Here is a 23862-nt window from a genome sequence, read left to right as displayed (position 1 = left end):
CAGAGAAGTGTGACTAGCCCAAGGTCACCCAGCAGCTGCATGTGGAGGAGTGGAGATGTGAACCTGGTTCACCAGATTACGAGTCTACCGCTCTCAACCACTACACCACACTAGGCAAGAACCTGGACTTTGGACTTGTTAGCCTGCCATACTATGGGTGAAATAGTATGGGAAATAGTGGAAGACAATGAAGTTCAGCTAAACATTTGCTTCCTTTTTGATGCAATTCAAAAGTTAATTCAATGCAATTCAAAAGACAATTTTTAGTGGACAGCACCCTTAGGTCAAGGGTCAGTTTTAAAATACTGGGGTCCAAAGTGAATGTGAGCATCAAAATGGTGCTGTATCTGGTCTGCTAGTCATGGGTTAGCCATCATTGCTGTAAGATATAACACTTTACTGACAAAAGTAATGCCTTTCCCCCTTTTCAAAGTAAAGCTATCTTTCTAATCAAATAAATCAAAAATTATATATGAAATCTTGCATATCTGATTTTCTATACACCCTGTTTTGCTGATTTTGTTTTTTAAACACTCGTTCTTTTTGCATTAATAAAACAGCAAAAACAACAGTTTACAACATGCATGCACACAATCCAGCCAAAACAAAGCACTTTTAATCAAGTGGAAATGATTTTAATGGGATTTTAAAGGGAAAGTGTGCATAATACTGAATATATTGGTGAAAATAACACAGAGAAATGCATTGCATTGGGGGAAATTGCTTGCAAAAAAGTGCACACTAGTCAAAATTGCACATAAAAACGTGTCTCTTAGGAGTAATCTGCACTAACGTGCTAGCGAACTTTCATGATTTTTTTTAAAATTGCGAATTGCTGCAAAACGTGGAGAACTGAATACTGTACTGTACAGTATAAGATGGGGGGAGAAACGGGGGGGGGACTGAAATGGACAGATCTTTACACTGGAAGCTGCGGGGGTCTTTCCTGAAGCATCATCCCACTGACAGTCGACCTCCCACTCGCTTTGGCTTTTCCTGCCCTCAAATCGGTATCACTCCCACCGCAGCCCTTCTTTTCTCACCCCCACCACTTACTTAGCCGCCAGAACCTGGAGAAGAACGGCTGCGACGAAGAAAACACGTCCAGCAACCCGATCTTTCCTTCCACCATAAAACTTACAAGTTGGAAGGCCCCCTTCGGGGATCCGAATAGGATCCCTAGTGCTCACATTCGGGAGCGAGAGGCGCACACGACTCGGAGCTGCCCGTGTGTCTGTGTGGAAGGAAAAGGCACTTTGTACATGCCCAGAGGCACACCCTCATGATCTCCCCTGGGCTGAATGCATCCGGACATGAAGGAAAGGAGGGAGGCAAATATATATACTGTACTGTATATATTTGCAACCGAGACTGAAATGACGATGGCTCGGCCTACCCCATCCCATTCCCGCCCTGCTCAAACCACACACCCACACACCCCGCCTTTTGTCGGCTCGGCCTGCTCCGCTCTCGTGCAGCCGCTGGAGGAAGTGCCTACCACCCAGAGCAGGCAAGCGAAGGCAAGGCCGGGCCTGGAGCTCCTCCCCGTTTCAGTCAGCGGAGAGTTCCGCCTTTCCCTCCTCCCTTTCCCGGTTTGCCGCCGCCTGGCTGGGCCGCTCTTGTGGCGGCGGCGGCGGCTCCTCCAGCGAGCAGCATGGCGGCCGTGGAGGCCCGGGTGTGCGAGACGTCGGGCTGCAGCAGCGAAGCCAAGCTGCAGTGCCCCACCTGCATCAAGCTGGGCATCCAGGGCTCCTACTTCTGCTCGCAGGTAAGCCCTGCTGCTGCCCCCGCGCGAGACAGAGGCGCGCGGGCTGCTGCTGCTGCTGCTGCCGCCGCCGCCTCCTCCTCCTCCTCCTCCTCCTCTTCCCAGCCCAAGACACGGGCTGGCCGGCGTTCCCACGTTCCCCACGCTGAGGGAAAACACGGCTGCTGCCCGCCTTCCCACAGTTTCCTGGGAGCGTTGTTGTTGTTTTTTTGCCCGGGAATGGCTCCCGGAGCTCCCGTCGCAGCTCCTCCCGCCCTCCCCAAAATGCAGGTGGCGCATGAGGGCTGCCTGCGAGGGCTGGGCCCGTCCCTAGGCAGCCCAGGCACGTTTTTTACTCGGAAGTAGCTTGCCAGGGGCTTGCTCCCGACCCCGACCCCCTTTGGCCTTTTGCAAGCAGGACTCTCTCTCTCTGCTTTTCAAGTTTGCCTCCCTAACCCCCCCCCTTCTTTCTTGGGTGCCCTGGGAAAGGTCTGAACCACACAGACACGGGTTTTATTATTTGCTTGTTTCCATGCTCTCTGTGGGTTTCCTTCCCGTCCCCCAGGCAAAAACAGCGCCCTCCTGTTGTGGCGCTGGGTTTCCTAAACAGGTCGAAATGCAGAGGTGGGGAAGGAACCGGGTTGGGGGGCCCCCATTCTGGACCAGGGGAGCCTATGGAGCACCGCTGCCTCCTGCTGCAAAGAGGCCACAGAAATGCTGAAGCGGTTCTTCCATTTGTGTGTCTCCCGTTCTTTTTTTCCCATGTGCAACAGCTGTTTTTATCTATTTATTTCAGCTCTGTCATCAAGATTTGCAGGGCATTTTTCGGAGAGAAAGGGGCAGGGTATGATGGCTGTGTGTGTGTTTCCCCCCCCCCCAGCCTATCTACAAGTAATTGTTTTGGTGCTTCAGACATTTTATTTTTATTGCAGAGTGGATTTTGCTTCAGGTTTGTGCTCCAGAAACAATATAGAGAAGTCTGTTTTTTTGGGTGGTACTGTTTGTGCACAGTGTGTTTCAGCGTGGGGTTTTATTGGAGCCAGGACTCAGCCCTGGAACTATTTTACTTTTTTATTGTCCCACCTAGTCCTAGAACATAATTAAGAAGGGTGACTGAGCATGTGTGGGGAACATTACTTTCATCATTTATTTGCATGCATAGGTTAGCAGTTTGTCTCACTTGTGAGGTTTTCAGTCAGTTTGAACTGTGGCACCTTTATTTTTTAGAAGCAAGCCAGTTTCTGCCCATATATGGGTTAGAAGTGTGCTTTGTCTTAGATATCTAGGGTATCTGCTTCATGGGAAATTTAATCACTGAGATTGACACACAGCCTCTTAACTAATATTTCAAAAATTCACACTTGATGATTGGCTTTGACATTGTACTGTGCTAAAAGTTTCATGAGTTAATTATTTAACATGCATCATGTGGAGTTGTTTCTTTGGCCATGTGACACAACTGTCTTCCTGGTTATAGTCATACATAGTTGACTTTGCAGATTTTAGTCCTTTGGAGCTACATTTCTTGGAAAGAATGAAATACAGTATAGTCCGATGTTGACTGACTGTATTTCCTAATATGCTGATTTCAGAAATCTGTAATTATAAATGTGATAATAATAGATTTTCCTCCTCTTAAAAGAAATGTAGAATGCATGAAGTCATTCAGTCTTTCCAACCCCAAATCACTCAGTCTCTCAAACCCCAATGGCATTTCCATTAATTAAAAGAGACACAAACAATATAAAGTGCCCAAAGACACAAAGCAGTAAAGTATTTTTGTTGTTCCTTGTACCATTATAATTACACACAGCAGGAGGTGTGATAAAACAATATTTTAAAAGAGAAGTACTTGAATCCTGGAGATATAAGCTTACTACTTACCACTTAATTTCTGGGGTTAGAAATACAGGTATATCAGTGTTGTGTTCAACTATCTCTGAACCTTCATGCTGCAACATAATACTACCCCAGAGTTGAGAGTTCTAAAAAGACAGTTGCTGCAACTTAGTGTTGCCATTCTAGTTTCTCTGGCTCCTAAAAGCTCAGTGATAAGAGCAGTATCTGTTTACAACGACCTTTAATACATTGAATGGCTGATAGGAATCTTAAGTGTGTTTTGATTTTAAATACACTAAATTTTGCACCAAACAACTAAAAGAGCACCAGGTGTAAGAGTAACATTAATAAGGTAGAAATGTGAGGACGCAGGTCGGACAGTTTATCCAAAGAACATAAGAAGTTGGCCTGCTGGATCCAGCACCCTGTTCTCACATTGGCCAAACAGATGCCTGTGGGGAACCCCAAAGCAAAACCTGAGCACAACAGCGCTCTGCCTCCCTGCAGTTCTCAGCAATCCAGAGGCACAATTGTCCATTTTAGACCATTATTGTCTGCACTGTGACAACAGCTCTCCAAGGTCTCAGGCAGAGAACCTTTCTCTTTACTAGTTGACTCTTAGAATTGGGAATACTAGGGATTGGACTGGGACTATTTTTTTTATTATCCCCAACCAGAGAAAAGAAGCAAAAATTGAAAGATGTGTCTCTCTTCACACTAAAATGTTCACACTTCACACTAAAATGGTAAATGTGGGTCCCGTGTAAGCGAGTGCAAAATGATGCAGTTTGGGGCAGAAACCCTCCAATATCACAAATACGCAGATGGGATCTGAGCTTAAACCTTCTCTTTGTGTGTGAATGGCTATATAATCAAGGATACTCGTACGTCAACGTTAGATGTAGGCGGAGTGATATAGCAGCACCATGTGCTCCCATACCAGCTCTTTGAGATTGGCTAGATCAGCCTTCGTGAATCTGGTGCCCTCCAGATGTTTTTGATTACTTCTATCAGCCATAGTCAGCATGGCTGTACTGAAACTGATCTAGTTCATTCAGTGGTGCTTTGAGTTCAGTTTTTCATGTGCCAATTCTCATCCACCTACATGGGACTGATCTGCTCAGTGTCCACGCTTGGAAGGTTGGACTTAGAACCCCAGCCTGCCAGGTCCAACCTGCTATTCAACCCATTGGCTCCGAATGATCGAAGCCTGTGTTTGGAATCATAAACTTTACAGAAACACGACTCCATGCTGTAATGGGCAGACTTTGGCTTGTGCAGATCTACTTCGTTTTTATTACTAGAACCCAAAGATCTACCAACCAGAGCCAGTTAGTTATAATGAAAGGACAGGGTGCATCCAAGCACACCATAAATTATGTTTTCAGTACCAGACCATAGTCATTTATGATATATAGTTAAGTTATTCATATGCCACTTTTCAGGCAAACCCTCACAAGCTGTTTGGATTGAATCATTATAGAATCAAAGAATTGTAGAGTTGGAAGAGGGACCCCAAGGGTCATCTAGTTAATCCCCCTGCAATGCAGGAATCACAACCAAGACATCCATGACAGATGGCTTCCCAACCTTTGCTTAAAACACCCCAGTGAAGGGGCCTCCACCACCTTCCGAGGGAGTCCGTTCTACTGTCACACAGCTCTTACTGTCGGAAAGTTCTTCCTGATATGCAATGATTAAAAATAAAAGTAGCCCCATTTTCCCCTAGTAAGGATAGCTGGGCCATTTGGAAGAGCTGCAAAGTATGCAGTGGTGACTTACGTTGGATCAGCTCTCGCTGACACAAGAATGGCCATTTACGAATGTTGGGGAACTGGTAGCAATGCCTTCATGAGCTAGACACCGCAAGAAGAAAAAATCTCATCTCCTAGTAAACTGGAAGTGGTAGGAGATGACACTCATCCCTTGTGTTATGTTTGAAAACAGGCTTCGGAAGACCTTGAGTTAATCCAATCCAGCATTATTTTTCAGTGGGATAGGGATGAGTTGCATCTGCTCTTTTATATATAATGTTTTTACTCTTGCTTTTACAGTTGTTTTTAACATGTGTTTTTGTAAGTCTCGCAAGTTTATCTTTCTAATAAATAAAATGTTAATACAAAAACAATCCTGCTGCTGTTAAAAGCGGTTCTCTTGTCTTTTAACGCACTGCTGGTAAACAGAAACAGAAACGTTCAGTAGGACATTTTTTAGGACACGAACGCTTTTTGCATGTGACTGGCGGATTGTATTCCTGGCACCCACATTATACATGGGTCTGTATTGACCTCCCTGCCACACAATGCAGTAATGGATTGTAGCCACTGTCTTAAAATGTTAGGAGCATAGTCCAAAAAGAGCAAAGGGAACATCCAGCCTTTTCATTAGTTGGTGCTGCTTCTATGTGAAACAGGCACCACTGCCACTTCATGTTTAGTGCTGTTAAAGATTGTGGGAGCAGCTTTAAGGAAATTCCCTTATTTCTTACTGTAAATGGTTCTGGCCTGCATAACAATGCTAATATGGTTCCTTCATCATATCTGGAACTTCAGAGTCCTCCTGATCGCCCACAGTGGGACAGATTACGTATTTTTCTATAGCAGGGAGTGGATGAGTGTGACAAAAAAGGAAGGTTTTTGACTAAAGAAAACATGAGTAATTTTGACAATCACTGTCTTGGCAGCTGAATGATTGTTTTTAAGGTTGTGCGCAGAGCTGGTGATGCTGCTTCACAGGCAAAGAACGTTTGTTTGTTTTTTGAGGGTGATTAAAAAAGGGGACAAAAACAAGCCTTTGGCATTATTATTATTAGTTATTAATTAAATTTATTTACCGCCCTTCATCTGAAGCTCACAAGGCCGTTCCCACTGAAGTGAGTTTCCTTAGTTGTCTAAATACGTTTATGGAGGTTAACAGGAGTGGGCTGCACTTCTGTCTCAGTTCAAGGGTTGCAGTGTGTGTCAAGTTAATCTGGTGTTTTGTGGGAAGACACCAGTGTGGGAAAGTAGAGGGCCTGGGGGGGGGGGGGAAACCAGCCAAAAGGTGCAAATCTCTCTCTTTATCAGTAGCCAATTGGTGTCCTTGAGCTAGCTGAAGCTGCTTCTGGAGGTAGCAAATAAACAAAATGGAAAACCTTCCGGTGTCATAAATCCCATTACTGTACTTTTCTTACAAGAATAGGAAAATGGCACAGTTTCACCATAACATGATAGCTGCTGGTGAAATAATCACATTTGCTCTTGGTAATTACATAGCGGGAGATGTTCACTTGATTCAACATGGCTTCCTGTGCAAGTTTGACCCCTTTTGGAAGACGGAAATGTAGACATGGTGAATGGAAGCATATAAACAATTAGATTTGGTGTTGGTGCTGGGTTTGGATTTTGCAGCTGGTATGTGAGACTCGGGGAGGGGGGGCACCTGGAGACAGGAGAGGAAACAGGGAAGCGTCCATACACAGTCTGCAGAGGGAGTTAAGAGATTGTGGAGCTCGCAGTGGTGCAATCTCCACCCACAATATGGCTGATTACTTGTTTGGTGCTGTGAAAATATTATTCGGGGTGGATTACCATCAATGTAATAATGGGGAAGCATGGATGAACACCGCAACCCCAGAGTCGGACACGACTGGACCTAATGGTCAGGGGTCCCTTTACCTATGGAGAACTAAGAATGTTCTCCTCACCTGTGCATTGGTCCTTTTGCCACGAAGTTACTCTTCCATAATCCTCTGGGAACTGTAGCTCTGTAATGGGAACAGGGGTCTCCTAATAGCTCCCAGCACCCTTAACAAACTATGTTTCCCACAATTCTTTGGGGGAACCCATGAACTGTTAAAATGGTATCCTAGTGCTTTAAATGTGTGGTGCATATGTGACCTCTACAATTAACATACTGTGTTTGAACTGTAATTGGATTTCTTAATGATGTAAACATACTCCTGTCTATTTTATAGTGTATGTCTTGTACCTTGCAGAACTACTTTATCTATATGATTTAAATACATTGCAAAGCATTGTTAACTCTATACCACTTGCCTTTTTCTTTTTTCTTTAAGGAATGTTTTAAGGGAAGCTGGGCTACTCACAAGTTGCTACACAAGAAAGCAAGTAAGAAAATACTTTTGCTTTTATCATACCCTTTTGTCGCCCTGACATGCACAGAGTTATTGGGGGTGGGGGGGGGAGGGTTGTAAGCCATTTAATCCAACCCCTTGTTCAGTGCAGTTGCTCCATTGTTAACAGATGGCTTTCCAGTATTTGCTTGAAGACCTTCAGCAACAGAGAGCCCGGCCCCCTTTAGGTAATCTGTCCTACTGTGAACTGCTCTTTCTGTTAAGATGTTTATCTTCATGTTCAACCAAAATCTACCCTCCTGTATCTAAAGACCATTAGATAGGGAGAGAAAAGTTATGTTAGTGACAACTTAAGGCCAGTGTGAAGATGGGTGCTCCTTTATTAGGCAGTACTTTCCAAGTCCCTCACAATTCTGGCCCAATTCTCATTAGGATTGGAATATACCAGGCACGTCCAACTCTCAAGGGGCTGTGATCTACTCCCAGTATAAAATAACTGGCAGTGATCTACCCATTGTCATTGGAGGGAGGAGCCAAAGTTGTTGCTTTTTTTAGGGGCGGTGTTGCACAGAGTTGCTGAGCTTTTTTGGTGGGGCGATACAACAAGCTGCTCACCAACAACGACACCAATGTAGATCGCACGCAGCGCTAAACGGAATACTGCTTCCGCTTTCTGCATTCCAAAACGTTCAGTGCAGCACCAAAGGAGGGACATAGCGCTAGGAGTAATGATCGACCACGATCACACAGGCGATCGACCTGTAGATCGCGATCGACCAGTTGGGCATAGCTTGACTATACCACTTCAAACTCCAGGTATGGACTTGAATGTGATTGCATGCAGCTCCATACAGCACACATTCCCTTCACATTCCCTCCAAACAAAAAGCTAGGTGTTGGGCTGGGAGGTGGGGGAGGGCTTTCGGCTAGCCTTCTCCCTGATGTGCTTCCTTTCTATGTACAATAATCTATTTTTTGTTTATTTTGTTATGGATGGGCATTCAGTTACATGTGAGTCTATACTTGTCTGAAGCGGTGTAGCTCAGATGCAGGTTTGAGGCTTTAGTTCCTTTCCCCCCAAAAAAGCTTCTGCTTATTTTCCGAGTCTTCCATGCACTCAGTCTTACCCAGAGTGAGTGGGTGTGTTACTGGAGTTTTGACTTTTTTGTTTCTTAAGCAGTTGCTGTTCTTCACCGCATCAGAAGTTGCTTCTAAATAGCTGGGAATCGTGTTGGAAAATTATTAATGGCCAATGTGGTTGAGAGAAGCTGATGTGAATAAAAGCACAGAAAGTGAACAGAAAATCAGTGGCACTCGTGGAAGCCATAAACTTTCTGGTTTATGGTTCTCTGTTTGCTGCCATTAGTGACAAGGTTGAAGGATTTGATCTGTGTTCTGGTTGTAGTTGCAATCTTGAAGTCTAGGTTAGGTTGCTTATGTATCATATCTTAATCCAGTTTCAGGAGCCTTTTAACAAAGAAAAGGAGATTGGATCTGGATTTCAAGGGGAAACCAAGCTTAAAAAGACCTATTCTAAAAGAAAATGAAGAGTTACGCATATACTTCTCAAATTCCTTTTTGACAGATATTCCTTCTGGGTTTTTTTTATGAAGTTGGTTGTCTTATAGTATTATTTTGTAATTTTGCTTTGTTGGTTTTTTTTTTCTTAACAGAGGATGAAAAAGCAAAGCGGGAGGTTTCTGCCTGGACTGTAGATGGTGACATCAACACAGATCCCTGGGGTGGCTATCGATATACTGGAAAACTTAGGCCACATTATCCCCTGGTAAGTAGCTGAAATAACTGAAATGGTGTATCACTTTTAAATCCTGCTGGTGATCAAACTGCAGTAAGAAAATTTCTTAGCAATTATGCTGCCCAGTTGGAGAAAATGGTAATAGAACTGTAATTTTGTAAGACATTTACACAGTTCTGGTTGTTAGGTTTTCAGGGGACAATATGCAGCAAAAAATGTCAAGGCACTATCATAAATTAGAAGACAGCATTAGAAGAGTATAAATTAATCCTACGGAAGGAGAACAAAGGAAAGGAAGGGGGTGGTCAAATCAATTTTAGCTGGATATTCAATAATTTAATAGTCATGCTCTCATGCTCCATTCCCCAGCCCACAGGTATCTTTCAGCCTGCAAATGGCTGAGCATATACTGCTAAGCAGCAGAGCAATTTGATGTGAGTAGATCTGATTCTGCAACACTTATTGGTCCTCTAGTACTAAGAACCTTAAAGTGTGTCTGGGATTTGGTGCATGCAGCTCATTTTGTGTTGGAGAAGGTGGAATGGGGGGCAAAGCAGGGAGGCTGTGAGGTTTCTGTAGCGGCTTCCCATGAGTAAAGAGACCTGACTCCTCTTATTTGCAGGATTTATTGTACAACTCTATACATTGCAGAGCACAAAAGTTCATGACCGTCTTAAGTCACTTTCAGATCCTGGAAGTGGCGCCTTTCGAGAGCGCCCCCAAGAAAAGAACTTGGGCATCCCAAGTCTCCTCCTCTCATCCCTGCATTTCAAATCACCCCTCTACGCAATTGGGGTGACAGAGCTGCTGTTGCCCCCTCCTCCACTGAGCCACTTGGTCGGTGTTGGGAACCTGGAGCATCCCACAGCCCCTCCCCCACGGAGCTCTCTTCCTGCCTGTCGCTCCCGCAGGATGTCTCCCTGCTGCTCCGGTGGTGTTGGGAACCTTCAGCCTCACACAGCCCTTCCACCACCCCGCTGGGCTTGGGCGGTTCCCTGACAGGGACAGAATCTCTGTTGCGGTACTGCAGAACCAGAAAGCTTGTGGAATGTATGTATGTGGGGCACGAGTTTAAATACAAAGTTGGCTGGCAGGTACCCTGCTCTTGCCTTTGTGCACTGAATGCTCTGTGGAAGAGGGTTTTCATCCTATAGTAGTGGGAGATGAAATTCATCTGGTGACTCCGTTTTTGAAGAAACACTTGATAATAAAGGGTAATCACTCCCCTCTGCAGTAGATCCGATTAATGTAACAGCAAGCATAATCATTTTGGGATTTCCCCAAAAGCAGTGTCCTGTGATTTCTTTGCGCAGAAATTATTATTGTTTATTAAATATCTATACAGCCTTTCGTCAAAAGATCACAGGACAGCTTACAATATAAAAACACAAAAATACAAACCATAATAACAAACCAAAATAATAACTTCTTATTGTTATTCAATAAATTCGTCATTTGGTTTGTTTGTTTGTTTGACTGTCCAAACTCTGCTCAGCTTAACTATGGTTTGTTTACTACCAAAAATCTGACTCTATAATCTGAAGCCAAGGTTTTATTGTTGGGGAATAAATCTTGTTTTGTTTGGTGTTTTGTTATGTTATAAGCTCTTGGCTTTAAACAAGTGTTATTGGATAGGCTATAAATATAATAAGTTTAAATCCCAATTGTGCTTTATTTAGATGCCAACAAGACCTGTGCCGAGTTACATTCAAAGGCCGGATTATGCTGATCACCCACTAGGTAATTGCAGATACAGAACAATTCTCACTTTTAAAACTTGCGTTTGATTTAGGCTATATTAATTTTCTTTCCAAATGGATTTGTCTCAGATGGGCTTACCAAAGGCTAAGCTTATTTTTAGCAACCAGTTCCTTTAGAAAACAAGGCTTCAAAAAGCACTTAAAACCCCCAGTGAAGGTCTCAAACAGTGATGTTTCTTGAATCCTGAAATCTAGCATTGACTCTGTGCTCTTACTGGATAGCAGAAATTTATAGTAGTATGTAGCAGTGGTCCATGCTGTTTCAGCCACAGTTTCTAGCTAGAGAACTCTCTCAAATGAATTGCTTGTGGGGGGGAGTAAGTTCGGGGAGGGGTTCCCCCCCCCAAAAACATGTTTGAATGCCAGCTTGATCCGAGTCCATTCAAAGTGGGGTATCCCATGGGGTATGCAAGGGAGCTATAACCAGATGGGCGGGGTACAAATAATAAATTGTTGTTGTTGTTATAGCCACCTCAGGCATCCCCTTTAGTGCTCACCAATGCCCTCTGGCTTTTTGTTGTTGTTTATGTGGAGAGGGGTTGACTTTTTTGAGGGGGCAGTTTCTGTCTGTTTTCAATTGGTTTGGTGTGTGTGTGTGTGTGTGTAGATTGTTTTCTGGGGTGGGAAGTGGTGAAAGCCTATGCACCATTTGTTGTGCTTCTATGAATTCGTGTATGTGTTGCCCACAACAGTTTCCTAGATTTCCTAATGTACCCCCCAGGTCTCAGAAAGATTGGAGACCCTAATAATAATAATAATAATTTATTACTTATGCCCTTCCCATCTGACCGGGCCTCCCCAGCCCCTCTGGGCAGCTCTCAACAGAATATTAAAAACACCATAAAACATCAAACATTAAAAACATCCCTAAACAGGGCTGCCTTCAGATGTCTTCTAAAAGTCAGATAGTTGTTTTTTTAAAGTCATGTTGAGTTCCTGCTATGCTTTTCTTTCACAATGGGGTGGGGGTGCAAATATGGTGAGTGGGTAGTCAAAAGGTGAGAGTGAGGAAGAAGAAGAAAAGTCACTTTCCCAAGTGCTGTTTGGTATGTGGGTTTTGTGTCCCTTTATATCATAGACCTCTTGTTATGCATCTCCCTCTTCATACTTCCACCACTAAACCAATGTCAGACATCTCTCTGCTACTCAAAAGCTAAATGTTAATACTGCCTCTCTGGGGATGTGTGCTGGATTTTTTTTGGGGTGTGTGTGTCATTTTACTGCTTCTATTGAAAAGAGCTATTTCAATTACATTGGCGCAGGTTTCGGGACACGGGAAACTTGCATCCATTAACTAAAAATTATTATGACTAGGTAATAATTGAAGTTTCTCTTTAGGCATGTCTGAATCAGAGCAGGCTCTTAAAGGCACTTCTCAGATAAAAATTCTTTCTGCAGAAGATATAGAAGGGATGCGAATAGTGTGTAGGGTAAGTCTATTTTGGAAGATGTTATAATCCCAACAAATCTTAAGAGGGAAATAGTTTTTGCATGCTTGTGTGAGTGAAAAGCACAAATAAATTGAGGTGTACCCAAAAAGGTGAAATCTTACCATATGCAATTAATAATGTTGAGCATGATTTCTGGTAAGGTCTGTATCTCAAGAGTTGCCAGAATTGCATGGCTTTCTGTATAACATTTTTTTTCAACTGTACCCCACATTTCATTTTGTTTTGTCACGATTTGTATGTGAAATTCTGGTTGATGAATATTTTAGCCAGCGTGATGCCTTTTTAAATTTAGACACTAATCAAATGTTTTATGCATGCTTTAATATGTTCGTTCTGAACATCCCATGCATTTGCATTAGCAGCATTTACAAAATTTCACAAGAAGCTACTAAAGTTCAGTTAATTTGTTCTGTTTTATATAAATGGTGGTTACAAAAGCTGTGTGATTGCTGCGTGTCTACCACTTATTTTCTGTCTCCTGGGGTAAAGACTTCATTGGGAGGAAATCGCATTTGGTATTGGTCGTCACTTCTCTTATCACAAGAACTTTTGCCCTGGCTGTCTCGCCCCATCTGAAGCTTACAATGAATTAGCAGTGTTCTACTGCATACTTCCTGATTGCTGCTATTTCATTCGTCCACTGGGCGTGAGCAGAATAAACAAACCAGAAAGCCTTGCACTTCTTGTAATGTCTGAATGAGGGATCATGGTTTGCCACTTCCTAGGAAACCACAGTCCGTAAATCAACAACAAACTATTGCTTAGGGTTGGCTAGTGACTATGGCTTAAGGAGCAGCATGGCAGATCCCTGGTTTGGACATAACAGGATGTCAAGGCCTTTCTCATTTGTTTTTCTTTCTCACTCTAGGGGAGAAGCAAAGTGAGAGCTGTCGGCCAGTGTGCAGTAATTCTCTGCTTGTCCATTGGTAACCTGTGATAAGTCGGAAACCCTGACTTGTTATATGTGAATGTTGCCTCTGTCTTGAGGATAACTTCTGCTTCTTTTTCTTGCAGCTTGCTAGAGAGGTATTAGATGTTGCTGCCATGATGGTAAAGCCAGGTGTAACTACTGAAGAAATAGACCATGCTGTTCATCTGGTAAGGATACTTCTGGATTTTTGTTTCTGCTGTGCCTTTATGCTTGGTATATTTGGTAACACGCTTCCTTGATTTTCCTGTGCAGTTACAACTATACACAACTCCATCGCTCAAACCACGATTTCCATTTCTTAAAGCAACCTGAGAATGCCAAAGGTTCTCTGGTGTCATTTGCTTCCATATGTGTCGCCTCTGACATTCTCTAATGGGCCCAATATAGTATTGTAAAATGCCCTTCCTTGCCAGCCTTCTTTCCTACCAAGTTTGTTCTGTAAACAGTAGGTGTAGGATGTGGCATTCTTCTGCCCCTTATGCCACCCTGGCACATAAGCCAGGACGTTTCAAGGAGGCTGTAAGCACTAAGGTGCAACTCTACCCATCTTCCCACTGCTGGGGAAATAGTTTTTTTTTTTTTAAATTATTAATAGAAGTTATCTCAGCAGGGTTTCAGACTTGCTCATTGCTGCATTAAGTGGATGAAATAATTTTAAAGAAAAGTAAAGATTGTAAAAATATGGTGATGACAATACATAGCATTTATATGGCACTGTTGTTCTAGGGGCTTCAGATAAGCTTTTAAAATGTCCTTATAAGGTTGTTGTTGTTGTTTAGTCGTTTAGTTGCATCCAACTCTTTGTGACCTCATGGACCAGAGCATGCCAGGCACTCCTGTCTTCCACTGCCTCCTGCAGTTTGGTCAAACTCATGTTGGTAGCTTCGAGAACACTGTCCAACCATCTCGTCCTCTGTTGTCCCCTTCTCCTTGTGCCCTCCATCTTTCCCAACATCAAAGTCTTTTCCAGGGAGTCTTCTCTTATGAGGTGGCCAAAGTATTGGAGCCTCAGCTTCAGGATCTGTCCTTCCAGTGAGCACTCAGGGCTGATTTCCTTCAGAATGGATAAGTTTGATCTTCTTGCAATCCATGGGACTCTCAAGAGTCTCCTCCAGCACCATAATTCAAAAGCATCAATTCTTCAGCGATCAGCCTTCTTTATGGTCTAGCTCTCACTTCCATACATCACTAAACCATAGCTTTAACTATATGGACCTTTGTCGGCAAGGTGATGTCTTTGCTTTTTAAGATGCTGTCTAGGTTTGTCATTGCTTTTCTCCCAAGAAGCAGGCGTCTTCTAATTTCGTGACTGCTGTCACCATCTGCAGTGATCATGGAGCCCAAGAAAGTAAAATCTCTCACTGCCTCCATTTCTTCCCCTCCTATTTGCCAGGGGGTGATGGGACCAGTGGCCATGATCTTAGTTTTTTTTTATGTTGAGCTTCAGACCATATTTTGCGCTCTCCTCTTTCACCCTCATTAAGAGGTTCTTTAATTCCTCCTCACTTTCTGCCATCAAAGTTGTGTCATCTGCATATCTGAGGTTGTTGCTATTTCTTCCAGCAATCTTAATTCCGGGTAGGTCCGTATTATTGTACTTGCATTGAACATAGCTACCTAATACCAGGTCATATTATAGCCTATGACAGCAGGTCTGGGTCTCAGATAGAGGTCTTTCTCCTTCTTCCTTTCTTGAAATGGAGCTGTTTGGAATTGAACCTGGGCCTTTGGTATGCAGAGCTTGTGCTATGGTCCTTCCCCATGTTGCCTGATGCTGATAACGCTGAGGTTGCAGGTTCGATCCCTGTATGGCAGGCACGTCCAACAGGTAGATCGTCATCTACCAGTATATCACTGGACATCTGTGGTAGATCACTGGCTCCTCCCCCAAAGAAGCTCAACAACTGGCCCCCCTAAAAAACTCATTTTTTTGCCCTGTACCCCCCAAAAATGGGGCTTTCCCTCTCCCTAAGAAAGCTCAACAACTTTGACCTGAACCCCCCAAAAGGGGGTAGATCACTGCCAGTTTTTAACTCTGTAAGTAGATAGCAGTCTCTTGGGAGTTGGCCACCCCTGCTCTATGGGACAGCTGCTGCCAGAGACCAGGCTGAGGAGTACTACTCTGATGAGGAATGGTGGGAGCCTCCCCACCCCCTTGCTCCTGACCAAGATCCTGAAGCTGCCCAAGAGCAGTGGGGCAGTATAGATTTGGAACAGTGGTTTGCAGAGGGGCATAGTTCTGAAGACAAAAGTTGGGCAGTATTTGGGGTGTGTGTGTGAACAGTAAAGTGAAGAAGAACTGGAAGAGAGAGAGCCAACACACTCTCTCTTGCTGGAAAGTGTCCAGCCTATCAGTCCAAGGTCACGTAGAGCAGATAAGGTGGCTACACAAAAAGCATGGTGGTTGCAAGATGAGGTTGCAAGACGGAAGTGACTAGGGTGGGTGGAAACCTTAATTGGGAGCACCTTCATTCTGAGAATGGCTGTCCGCCCCCCCCCCGTGATCATTAAAGACTCTTTAAATGGTAAGGGACTCTCTTCACTTTGTTCTGCTTATCTATGGCCAAAGGGGGGGAGGAAGCCGAGTCCCTGGAGCCTGGATAGCTGCATATTTCTGCACTGCAGGGGCTTGGACTAGATGATCCTTAGGGTTCCTTCCAACTCTAGAATTCTATGATTCTATGACTTGCCTAAATCTGTCTGGAGTTTGTGGTATGGGGAACATTTGACTTGGGGACTTGCTGGTTCAGAGCTCAGTCCCTTGGCTACCTCAGTGCACCAGCTCCTCAATTCACAGCCGGGGCAGATTATTCTCAAAAAATCCTTTAGATTTCCCCCCCTTGTGGATATGTTACGTGGAAGCATGTAATGTGCATATGAGTCAGACAGCTGTTAATGTAGGGTAGAGAAGCGAGCTGTGTTTCACAGGACTGTTTGGTTAAGAAGACCCCCATGTAATCCAGAAGCTTAGCACAGCACTGAAACATTTGGTCTAGGAAAAGGTTACCAGCCCATTCCTAAATAAATTGACTTGGACATAAGTCATACTGGTTTGGTGGATCATATTTCCAGATTGCCACACACTTAGGCTCCTTGCCTTTGTTCTAACTCCTTTAGAATAATATGAATATTTCAAAATCTATTTCAGGCTTGCATTGCCAGAAATTGCTATCCTTCCCCGCTGAATTATTATAATTTTCCTAAGTCTTGCTGCACGTCAGTAAATGAAGTGATCTGCCATGGAATCCCAGACAGGCGACGCTTACAAGAGGGTGATATCGTTAATGGTAGGAAAACCGATTTAAGTAATTTTAGTATCCTTTTAAAAACTTGCTATGATGTTTGGAAAGATGCCACTAATGAATAGGACTTATATTTAGATTCCCCCCCTCCTTGGAAATACAGGTTGGTCTTACTGTTTTGTTTTGTTTTTAAATTCTAATGGTGAAACTCATTTCTCTTGCTTAGGTGCAGGTAAATTAAGCTGTAAGCTGTGCTGTGGGGGTGGGGCGTGTTCTCCATAAGAGATTTCTTTTTTTCTATTGTGCAGAATGAAAGCTGCAAATGTATATTCTATATGGGCTGTGTGAGCTGGGCTAAGGGGCACTGATATCTTTGCGGCCAGTACTGCTATACAACCTGGTGAATGATGGCACAGCGACCTTAAAGTAGATGGAGGAAATGTGTGTGGTGGTGGTGGGGGGGAGGAATTGCAACAGTGCGTTCTAAATAACTTCAATAGTGGCAGGATATAATTCATTGCATTGCCTGTTGGCTCCCTGCCCAAGTACTTTGGCTTTTCAAGTGATTGGTCTGTGCTTTCCTGCATGTCTTCTGAAATCATATTGGAATAAATAATGAGTTCTGGAACTATTGCGGAGTGAGCTACTTGAAATTTGCCCCCTAAAATTGGACCCTGCAAAGCTGTGGGTTATAGCCAACAAAATCGTCCCATTAGCCCAAAGACTTCTGCCTGTGCAGTGGGACTTCCTCTCCATGTGTGCTCCTGTCCCTCCCAAAACTGTTTTGAGGCTTTCCCCAGTCTTCTGGAGGAGATTTTGGGGCTGGGATAGGACTTGAAGGAGAGGAGGGTTTTGTGTTAATGGAACAACTGCATTGGATGTAACCCTCTGACCTCAAGCCCCATGAAGTTACCTTATACAGTATGCTTGTCTCTTACATGGAGGTTTGGTTCCAAGGGTTACATATATGCACAAAAACAGCATATACCCAAGCTCTTGTAAGCCGCCCCACAGTTAGTGGGATGTGGAGAGTGAGAACTGGCACACTGAGCAGGCCTTGCCCAGCAAGCAAGGCAGAGAGCTTAAATGCTCTTTTTGTGCTGGGTAACCCAAGCAGACCTGGTGCGAAAGAGCTTTTATGCTCTCCACCTTGCTTGGGAGTCGACGTGTGCAGTTTCAACCAGCTTGCCTTCAGCTGCGTATGGTTGGAATCGCACAAGCCAAATGCACATAAGGTGCAGGCTTATTGTACTGAATCAGACCAGGGGTGTGTCTAGCACAGTGTCCCTTCTGACCAGCAGTGACACGTTTTAAAACAAAAACTGTAGCCAATTAAACCTATATCTATCAAGTCTCATGGGAGGTCTTTCTGCACCCCTTTTTTAAAAGCTAGAGTTGATGCAGATTGACACTGCGACATTCTGCGTGTAGTGCAAATGGTCTCTCAGTGAGCCTATGGCTCTGCTTTTCCACTCTTGATTTTCATCCCCAGATCCTAGGGCTGTAAGAGGCCTAAAGCTTGTCCCATGAAGTCCACCTGTCTCAAAGTAGAATCGTCTCCACGTTAACTCTTACAGTTCACACACATCACAAACTGGGGCATTGCTGTCAAAAGGTTTTGTTTTTTTTATTGGCTACACCTGGTGTTTTTTGTCTTAAAGTTCCCCCTTCCTTCTCCAATATGACATTGTTACGCATTCACTCCGACCTGTCTGGGGATGACACAAGTCAATCTGCAGTGTAATCCTTTGCATGCCTCCTTGGAAGCACTGCGTTCATGGGTGCTTACTCCCAAGAAAGTGTGCATTGGATTGCAGCCTTAATGTTGCCAGGAAAGCTTCTTAATATAGCTTCTCATTCTCTCTGTACTTGCTGGTTTTATGGCATCTTTCTCTCCTCGATATAATCACATTTCTTTTGTAATAATTTTAGGGTCAGAAACATGAAATACAGGAAATGCAATGTTTTCTCTTGTTCTTTACAGTGGACATTACCGTTTATCGAAATGGTTATCATGGGGATCTCAATGAGACATTTTACGTCGGGGAAGTTGATGAGGGTGCAAAGAAACTAGTCCAGACAACATATGAGTGCCTAATGCAAGCAATTGATGCAGGTAAGGGCTGGCTGGAGCCTATGATTTCATGTCTCATTTTTTCTTTCTTGTTTTATCTCTGACATGCGACTGATAGGCTGATAGATATTCTGGGCGCTGTGTCATTATGGAGTGTGCCTTAATCCAAGGTAATGCACTGTGCCAAATTGCTGCCCAAAGCTATACCTTCAGTGCTGCTGAATGGCATACAATGATCAATCTGGGGTGATTAATTGCAATGAATTGCTTGAATACTCAGGCTTGAATGGACTCCTTCAGCTACAAAAGAGATGGAGCATCAAGTTCAGGATTTCTTTCTGAATATCTTGATAGCTGCAGTCTGTTTATCTTGTCAGATTTCTGGGTGATAAATACTTAATAAACAGAAGTGTTTGAAGGCATACTCTGAAATTTATCAGCTTTAGGCACACTATAAGCTTTTTGTTTTTGTTTGTGGGATAGTCTGCAGATTCTTCGTAGGCCAGACAGTGAGCTTTGACAGTTAAACATATTAAAATGCGTAGGTTGCACTGATGACTGGAGTTATTTCCCATGAAATGTTTGGCATTTGCAAAGGTCCGTTTCTTTTTTTTAGCAGTGAAAGCTAGATTGGAAAAGATTACCAGCATAACTGTCTGAATATCAGAATTTGAATCTTGCATTTCTGAAGTATTAGATTAGAATTCCCTTCCTTAGAATACTTTTCTCCTGCAAGATCTCCTTTGAAGGGTAGCGTTTGCCTGTTGCTGAATGTTCTTGTGCACAAATGATCATTTCTGCTGGGCAGAAATACAAATAATAACCTTTGCCTTAGCTGATCCTGTTTGTGTTCATTTTAGTAAAGTAACGTATGACTTACTTTGCAGTGAAACCTGGTGTTCGATATAGAGAGCTGGGAAATATTATACAGAAACATGCTCAAGCCAATGGATTTTCCGTAGTTCGGAGCTACTGTGGGCATGGGATTCATAAGCTCTTCCACACAGCTCCCAATGTGCCACATTATGCCAGTAAGTATGGGCAGTGTCTGCTGCTTTTCAGTTGATAGCAATCATTAAGAATTAAGTATTCCATGCACTTCCCCAGACTAAAATAATGAATTCCCACATCCTTTGAGCTGTAGCCATAAAGAGCTTTTGGGGTAAGTTTTACAGAGATAGCAGAGGTACATACTTCACATAGTTCAATTCAGATTGGCACAAGAGCGAAAAGTAGCCTCCTTCTCTAACCATCCTTGTGACTGCGATTATCAGCTTAAATACGCCCTATTATAGGTCGGAAGCAAGGCAGTAAGGCAGCCTTCTCTAACCTGGTATTCTTCAGATGTTTTGTACTAAAACTCCCATCAACTCCAGCCAACATGGCTGTATTTGTTGGGAGTTGGAGACATATAGTGGGCATTAGGTTAAGGAAGGCTGTATTTGCTTTCTATGCAAGGAGCCACAGTTTCTGTCTCTGCTATTCCCAGTACAAAGGATCTAATGAAACTGCTGCCATCTGAAGCAGACAGAGCTGGGCTAAAGGTCTGCCTGTATGAAGCTGCTAAATATTTATTGATATCATTATCATCTCTGTATATTTGAAATGGCATGCAAAGAACAAACGTTCAACAATAAAAGCAGCAGAACAATTAAGGTGGTTGTTGTTTAAAAAAGAAGAAATCTAATAACCTAAGAGCAGAAAAAGGACAACTTAAACAGTGCCATCCCCACTCAAAGCCAACAGCAATAAAATTACAAAACAACTGAGCTGCAGCGGACTTTACTTCTTGTGGAAGGGCAGTCCACAAACAAACACCACCAGTGAGAAAGACTCTCCCAAGTTGCCACCCACCTGCTTTTCTACATGGCTGGGGCACCCAAAGAAAGACTTGTAATGCATATTGACATATGTTACATGTCCTCTGTGAGACTGACTTCACAATATTGGCTCCACAATTTGGTTTGTGCTCCTGTATAGACCACACATGTATCTCCTCAAATATAGCTAGAGCCTTGGTCTCAGGAATAATGCGGAATCATGAGCTGTTCAGCTTAACTATGGATCTTTTTAACATCTGAACCTAAGCCTGCTTTGAAACCATGGTTTCTTTTGGATTTACAAACCAAGATCTGAAACCACAGTTGTGAGGCAGATTTGCAAACCATAGTTTGTGCTAACTGGGACTGGTTGTATTCTGAATTGACAAATGACTTTGGGCTCATTCACTTCACCTAAAGAGGCTGCTGCTCCATGGAAATGGGGCAGGAGTGAACTTAAGCTGAGTGTTGAGCAGATGGGAAACCAAAGCAGGCAAGCGATGGTTTGCATGTTTTAAATCAGAACTCAAAAAAACCATAGTTTGACCTTTCAACACTATGGTTGGCACAAACCAAAATTTTGTGTTGCATCCCAATCCAGAGGTAGAAACAAAATTACCACCATTAAGTTCCCATTGCATTTTATCTTGTATCTTTTAACTTCTACAAACTCTTACACTCTCTTGATCCCTTTTGCCTTTTCAGAAAATAAGGCTGTTGGTGTAATGAAGCCTGGCCATGCGTTTACAATAGAACCAATGATCTGTGAAGGTAATTATGCAGCTGTGGATCTAAGGGATTTTAATTCTGATTGCAGACATTTTTCTGAATGACTTTTCTTAGTCTCTGTTTAGGAAACACCTATAGGATTAATGCTTCTCAATTCTTTGTGGCTCACATATAACTTATTTACTACAACAGCAATTTCCTACTGAGCATTACTAAATAATGTCTTTGCAGTAGGTACTGTATTCCTGGCGTTACAACTTGTTCATGTGGGCACAAAGGATTATATCACCCGTAAAGTCATCTAAGTGAAGTGTTACCAGTTCTTAACAAGGTCATATGAACAGTCAAATTCTTCCAAAAACATTCCAGGTCCAATTAGACACCAGAAAAGAGCCACACTGTTGAGCATCATATTTCTTAAAAGTCTTTACTTCAAGAGATTCTGAGGTGGTCTTTGGTTTTCTCAACCTTTTACCTAGTCCTTACCTTTTTGTGTAACAATTACATTTCAGAGCATTTTCAGTGATTGTTAACAGATTTGGCAAGGTAGATTCTCTATTCGCCAACCATTTTGCATAATGCAGACCTTAGTTAAATTAAGGAGATAATTTGTGCTGCATTATTGATGCTTTTATTGGCCATTCTTTTTATATTGTAATCACTTTGATATGCCTCATAGAAAGTGGTTCCTGAAATAAATAACGAATGGAAGCAATATGCTGGAGTAGTATATTATGAGTGTCAGCAGGATGCCCGAGTCAACAACAAAAAGGGAAGTGAATAGAGGAGGTACAGGAAGAAAAGACACCAGCATCAAGGCTATTTGGACACAAGTAAAAACAACACCAAAACCTAAAACGGCTGATCAAAAACTCCTTCAAAAAATGTGTAATGTTCTCCCCCCTTTAAACAAGAAGTTCTAAATTTTTGCATTCTTCTCATTAGGTGGGTGGCAAGACGAGACCTGGCCTGATGGCTGGACTGCTGTGACGCGAGACGGGAAGCGTTCTGCCCAGTTTGAACACACACTGCTGGTCACAGATACTGGGTGTGACATCCTAACCCGCCGGTTGGATAGCATTCGCCCTCACTTCATGACTCAGTGCTAGTGTAGACCAAGCTGGGAGGCCTGAACCCAAGCATCTCTTCTGCTCTGTACTATGTGTTTCACTAAGAGTACAGGCTAAAAGGGGGGGGGGATTTTATCACCTGTTTTTCTTCTTCTTGACTGTAGGTAGGAGATGCAGCCTTGCATTGAGAGGTTAATGCCGTAGGCTTGAAAAGCAGAGGTTTTAGAGCCCCAGTCTCTGCTCTCCTGCCACCCCAACATTGTTTGAACTTATCTCCCCCCCCCCCAAATCATTGTCCTTATGGTACCTCATTTCACCCCCTCAGCCGGGCTTGTCACTGCCGCCGTTCTCAGCAGCCACACACAGCTTCTTTTCGTGGTGGATGCAAGGATTCAGAAACAAGCCTTTCTGTTTTTACAAGCAACACCTGAGAGTTTAAACTTTTTCTTGTTCCAAAGACAACCCTTCCTTAGCTGTTTAAATGGACTAGGCTTTCATCTGTGTATAATTCAGAGGTGGAATTTTCTACTTGAAAATGTTGAATCGGAATTTTGTTCTGTCTGCCCCTCTTCCACCCTGTTGTTACTGTATATGGAAGTATAATATCTGCCTGTAAATTGTGGTGGGCCTGTTTCTCTTTGGCTGGCAATTGCTACAGGTAGTTCTCTAAAGGGGCTGGGGAGGGACAAAATAACTGAGATGCCGCCCTGTGCATTTTTTTTTAACCAAAACACAGCCTCAAGACAGGTAGTGCTCGACAGCCAATGATGTTCCAAGGTTCGCTTTGAAGCAGCTAGTTTTTAATTTTAGATAAGGAATGAGATTGAAACGGGGAAGTTTCTGTTCTCCTGTGTGCATTCTAAAGAAGGGCATGTCCCAGAGGTCCAAGCCCAATCTCTTCAACAGCTTCTTTTAATCTGCAGTGAATTTATGTGCATGGCCAAGTGGCTGCCTGCCACGCAGACCGCTTGGTGCATGGTTTCAGTTAATATTACAGAAATTGTGACATGCTACTTTGCAGGAGCTGGATCAATGGCTGTGTTTGGATTGCTACTTCTGTTCTGGATACTCCCATTCTGGGATGACCAAAAAAGAACCACACTGGATTGAAGGAGAGAGGTTTCACCAAGTCATGAGAATTGGTCTATATAAAGTGTTCGATTTTGCCCCCCCCCGTGCTATCGGACTACAACTCCCATCATTCTCTAAATAATAATAGTAATAATAATTCCCAACCACTTTAGCCAATGGGCAGGGATGATGGGGATCCAAGACTGAACACTGTGTCCATAGAATAGAGAAAAAGATGCTGCCTGTTTTTATTTTGCAGTCTGAGCACCTTTTCATGGCTCTTTGTGGAAATTGTGTGAT

At 43.3% G+C, this 23862-nt stretch overlaps 1 protein-coding gene across 1 annotated transcript; it reads left to right on the top strand.

Annotated features, from left to right (window-relative positions):
* The first annotated feature begins 1578 nt into the window (after window positions 1-1578).
* On the top strand, window positions 1579-23108 carry METAP1 (methionyl aminopeptidase 1). The gene is made up of 11 exons (XM_033160476.1): window positions 1579-1768; window positions 7641-7692; window positions 9332-9444; window positions 11094-11154; window positions 12513-12604; window positions 13640-13723; window positions 16705-16843; window positions 18783-18914; window positions 19760-19903; window positions 21398-21463; window positions 22367-23108. The coding sequence occupies exons 1-11, from the start codon at window positions 1655-1657 to the stop codon at window positions 22528-22530; spliced, it is 1161 nt and encodes a 386-aa protein (XP_033016367.1). The 5' UTR covers window positions 1579-1654; the 3' UTR covers window positions 22531-23108.
* The last annotated feature ends 754 nt before the right edge of the window (window positions 23109-23862 follow it).

Source organism: Lacerta agilis, chromosome 9 (assembly GCF_009819535.1).
Source record: "Lacerta agilis isolate rLacAgi1 chromosome 9, rLacAgi1.pri, whole genome shotgun sequence".
NCBI classification, from domain to species: domain Eukaryota; kingdom Metazoa; phylum Chordata; class Lepidosauria; order Squamata; family Lacertidae; genus Lacerta; species Lacerta agilis.
The sequence above is the reverse complement of the archived record's forward strand: the minus strand, read 5'-3'. Positions and strand labels throughout refer to the sequence as shown.

Excerpts from the sequence above, each read along its gene's own strand:
- METAP1 (XM_033160476.1), top strand. The coding sequence starts at position 1,655 with ATGGCGGCCGTGGAGGCCCGGGTGTGCGAGACGTCGGGCTGCAGCAGC. Across the intron at positions 18,915-19,759 it reads AATGCAAGCAATTGATGCAG|TGAAACCTGGTGTTCGATAT; the intron begins GTAAGGGCTGGC and ends CTTACTTTGCAG. Across the intron at positions 19,904-21,397 it reads CAATGTGCCACATTATGCCA|AAAATAAGGCTGTTGGTGTA; the intron begins GTAAGTATGGGC and ends TTGCCTTTTCAG.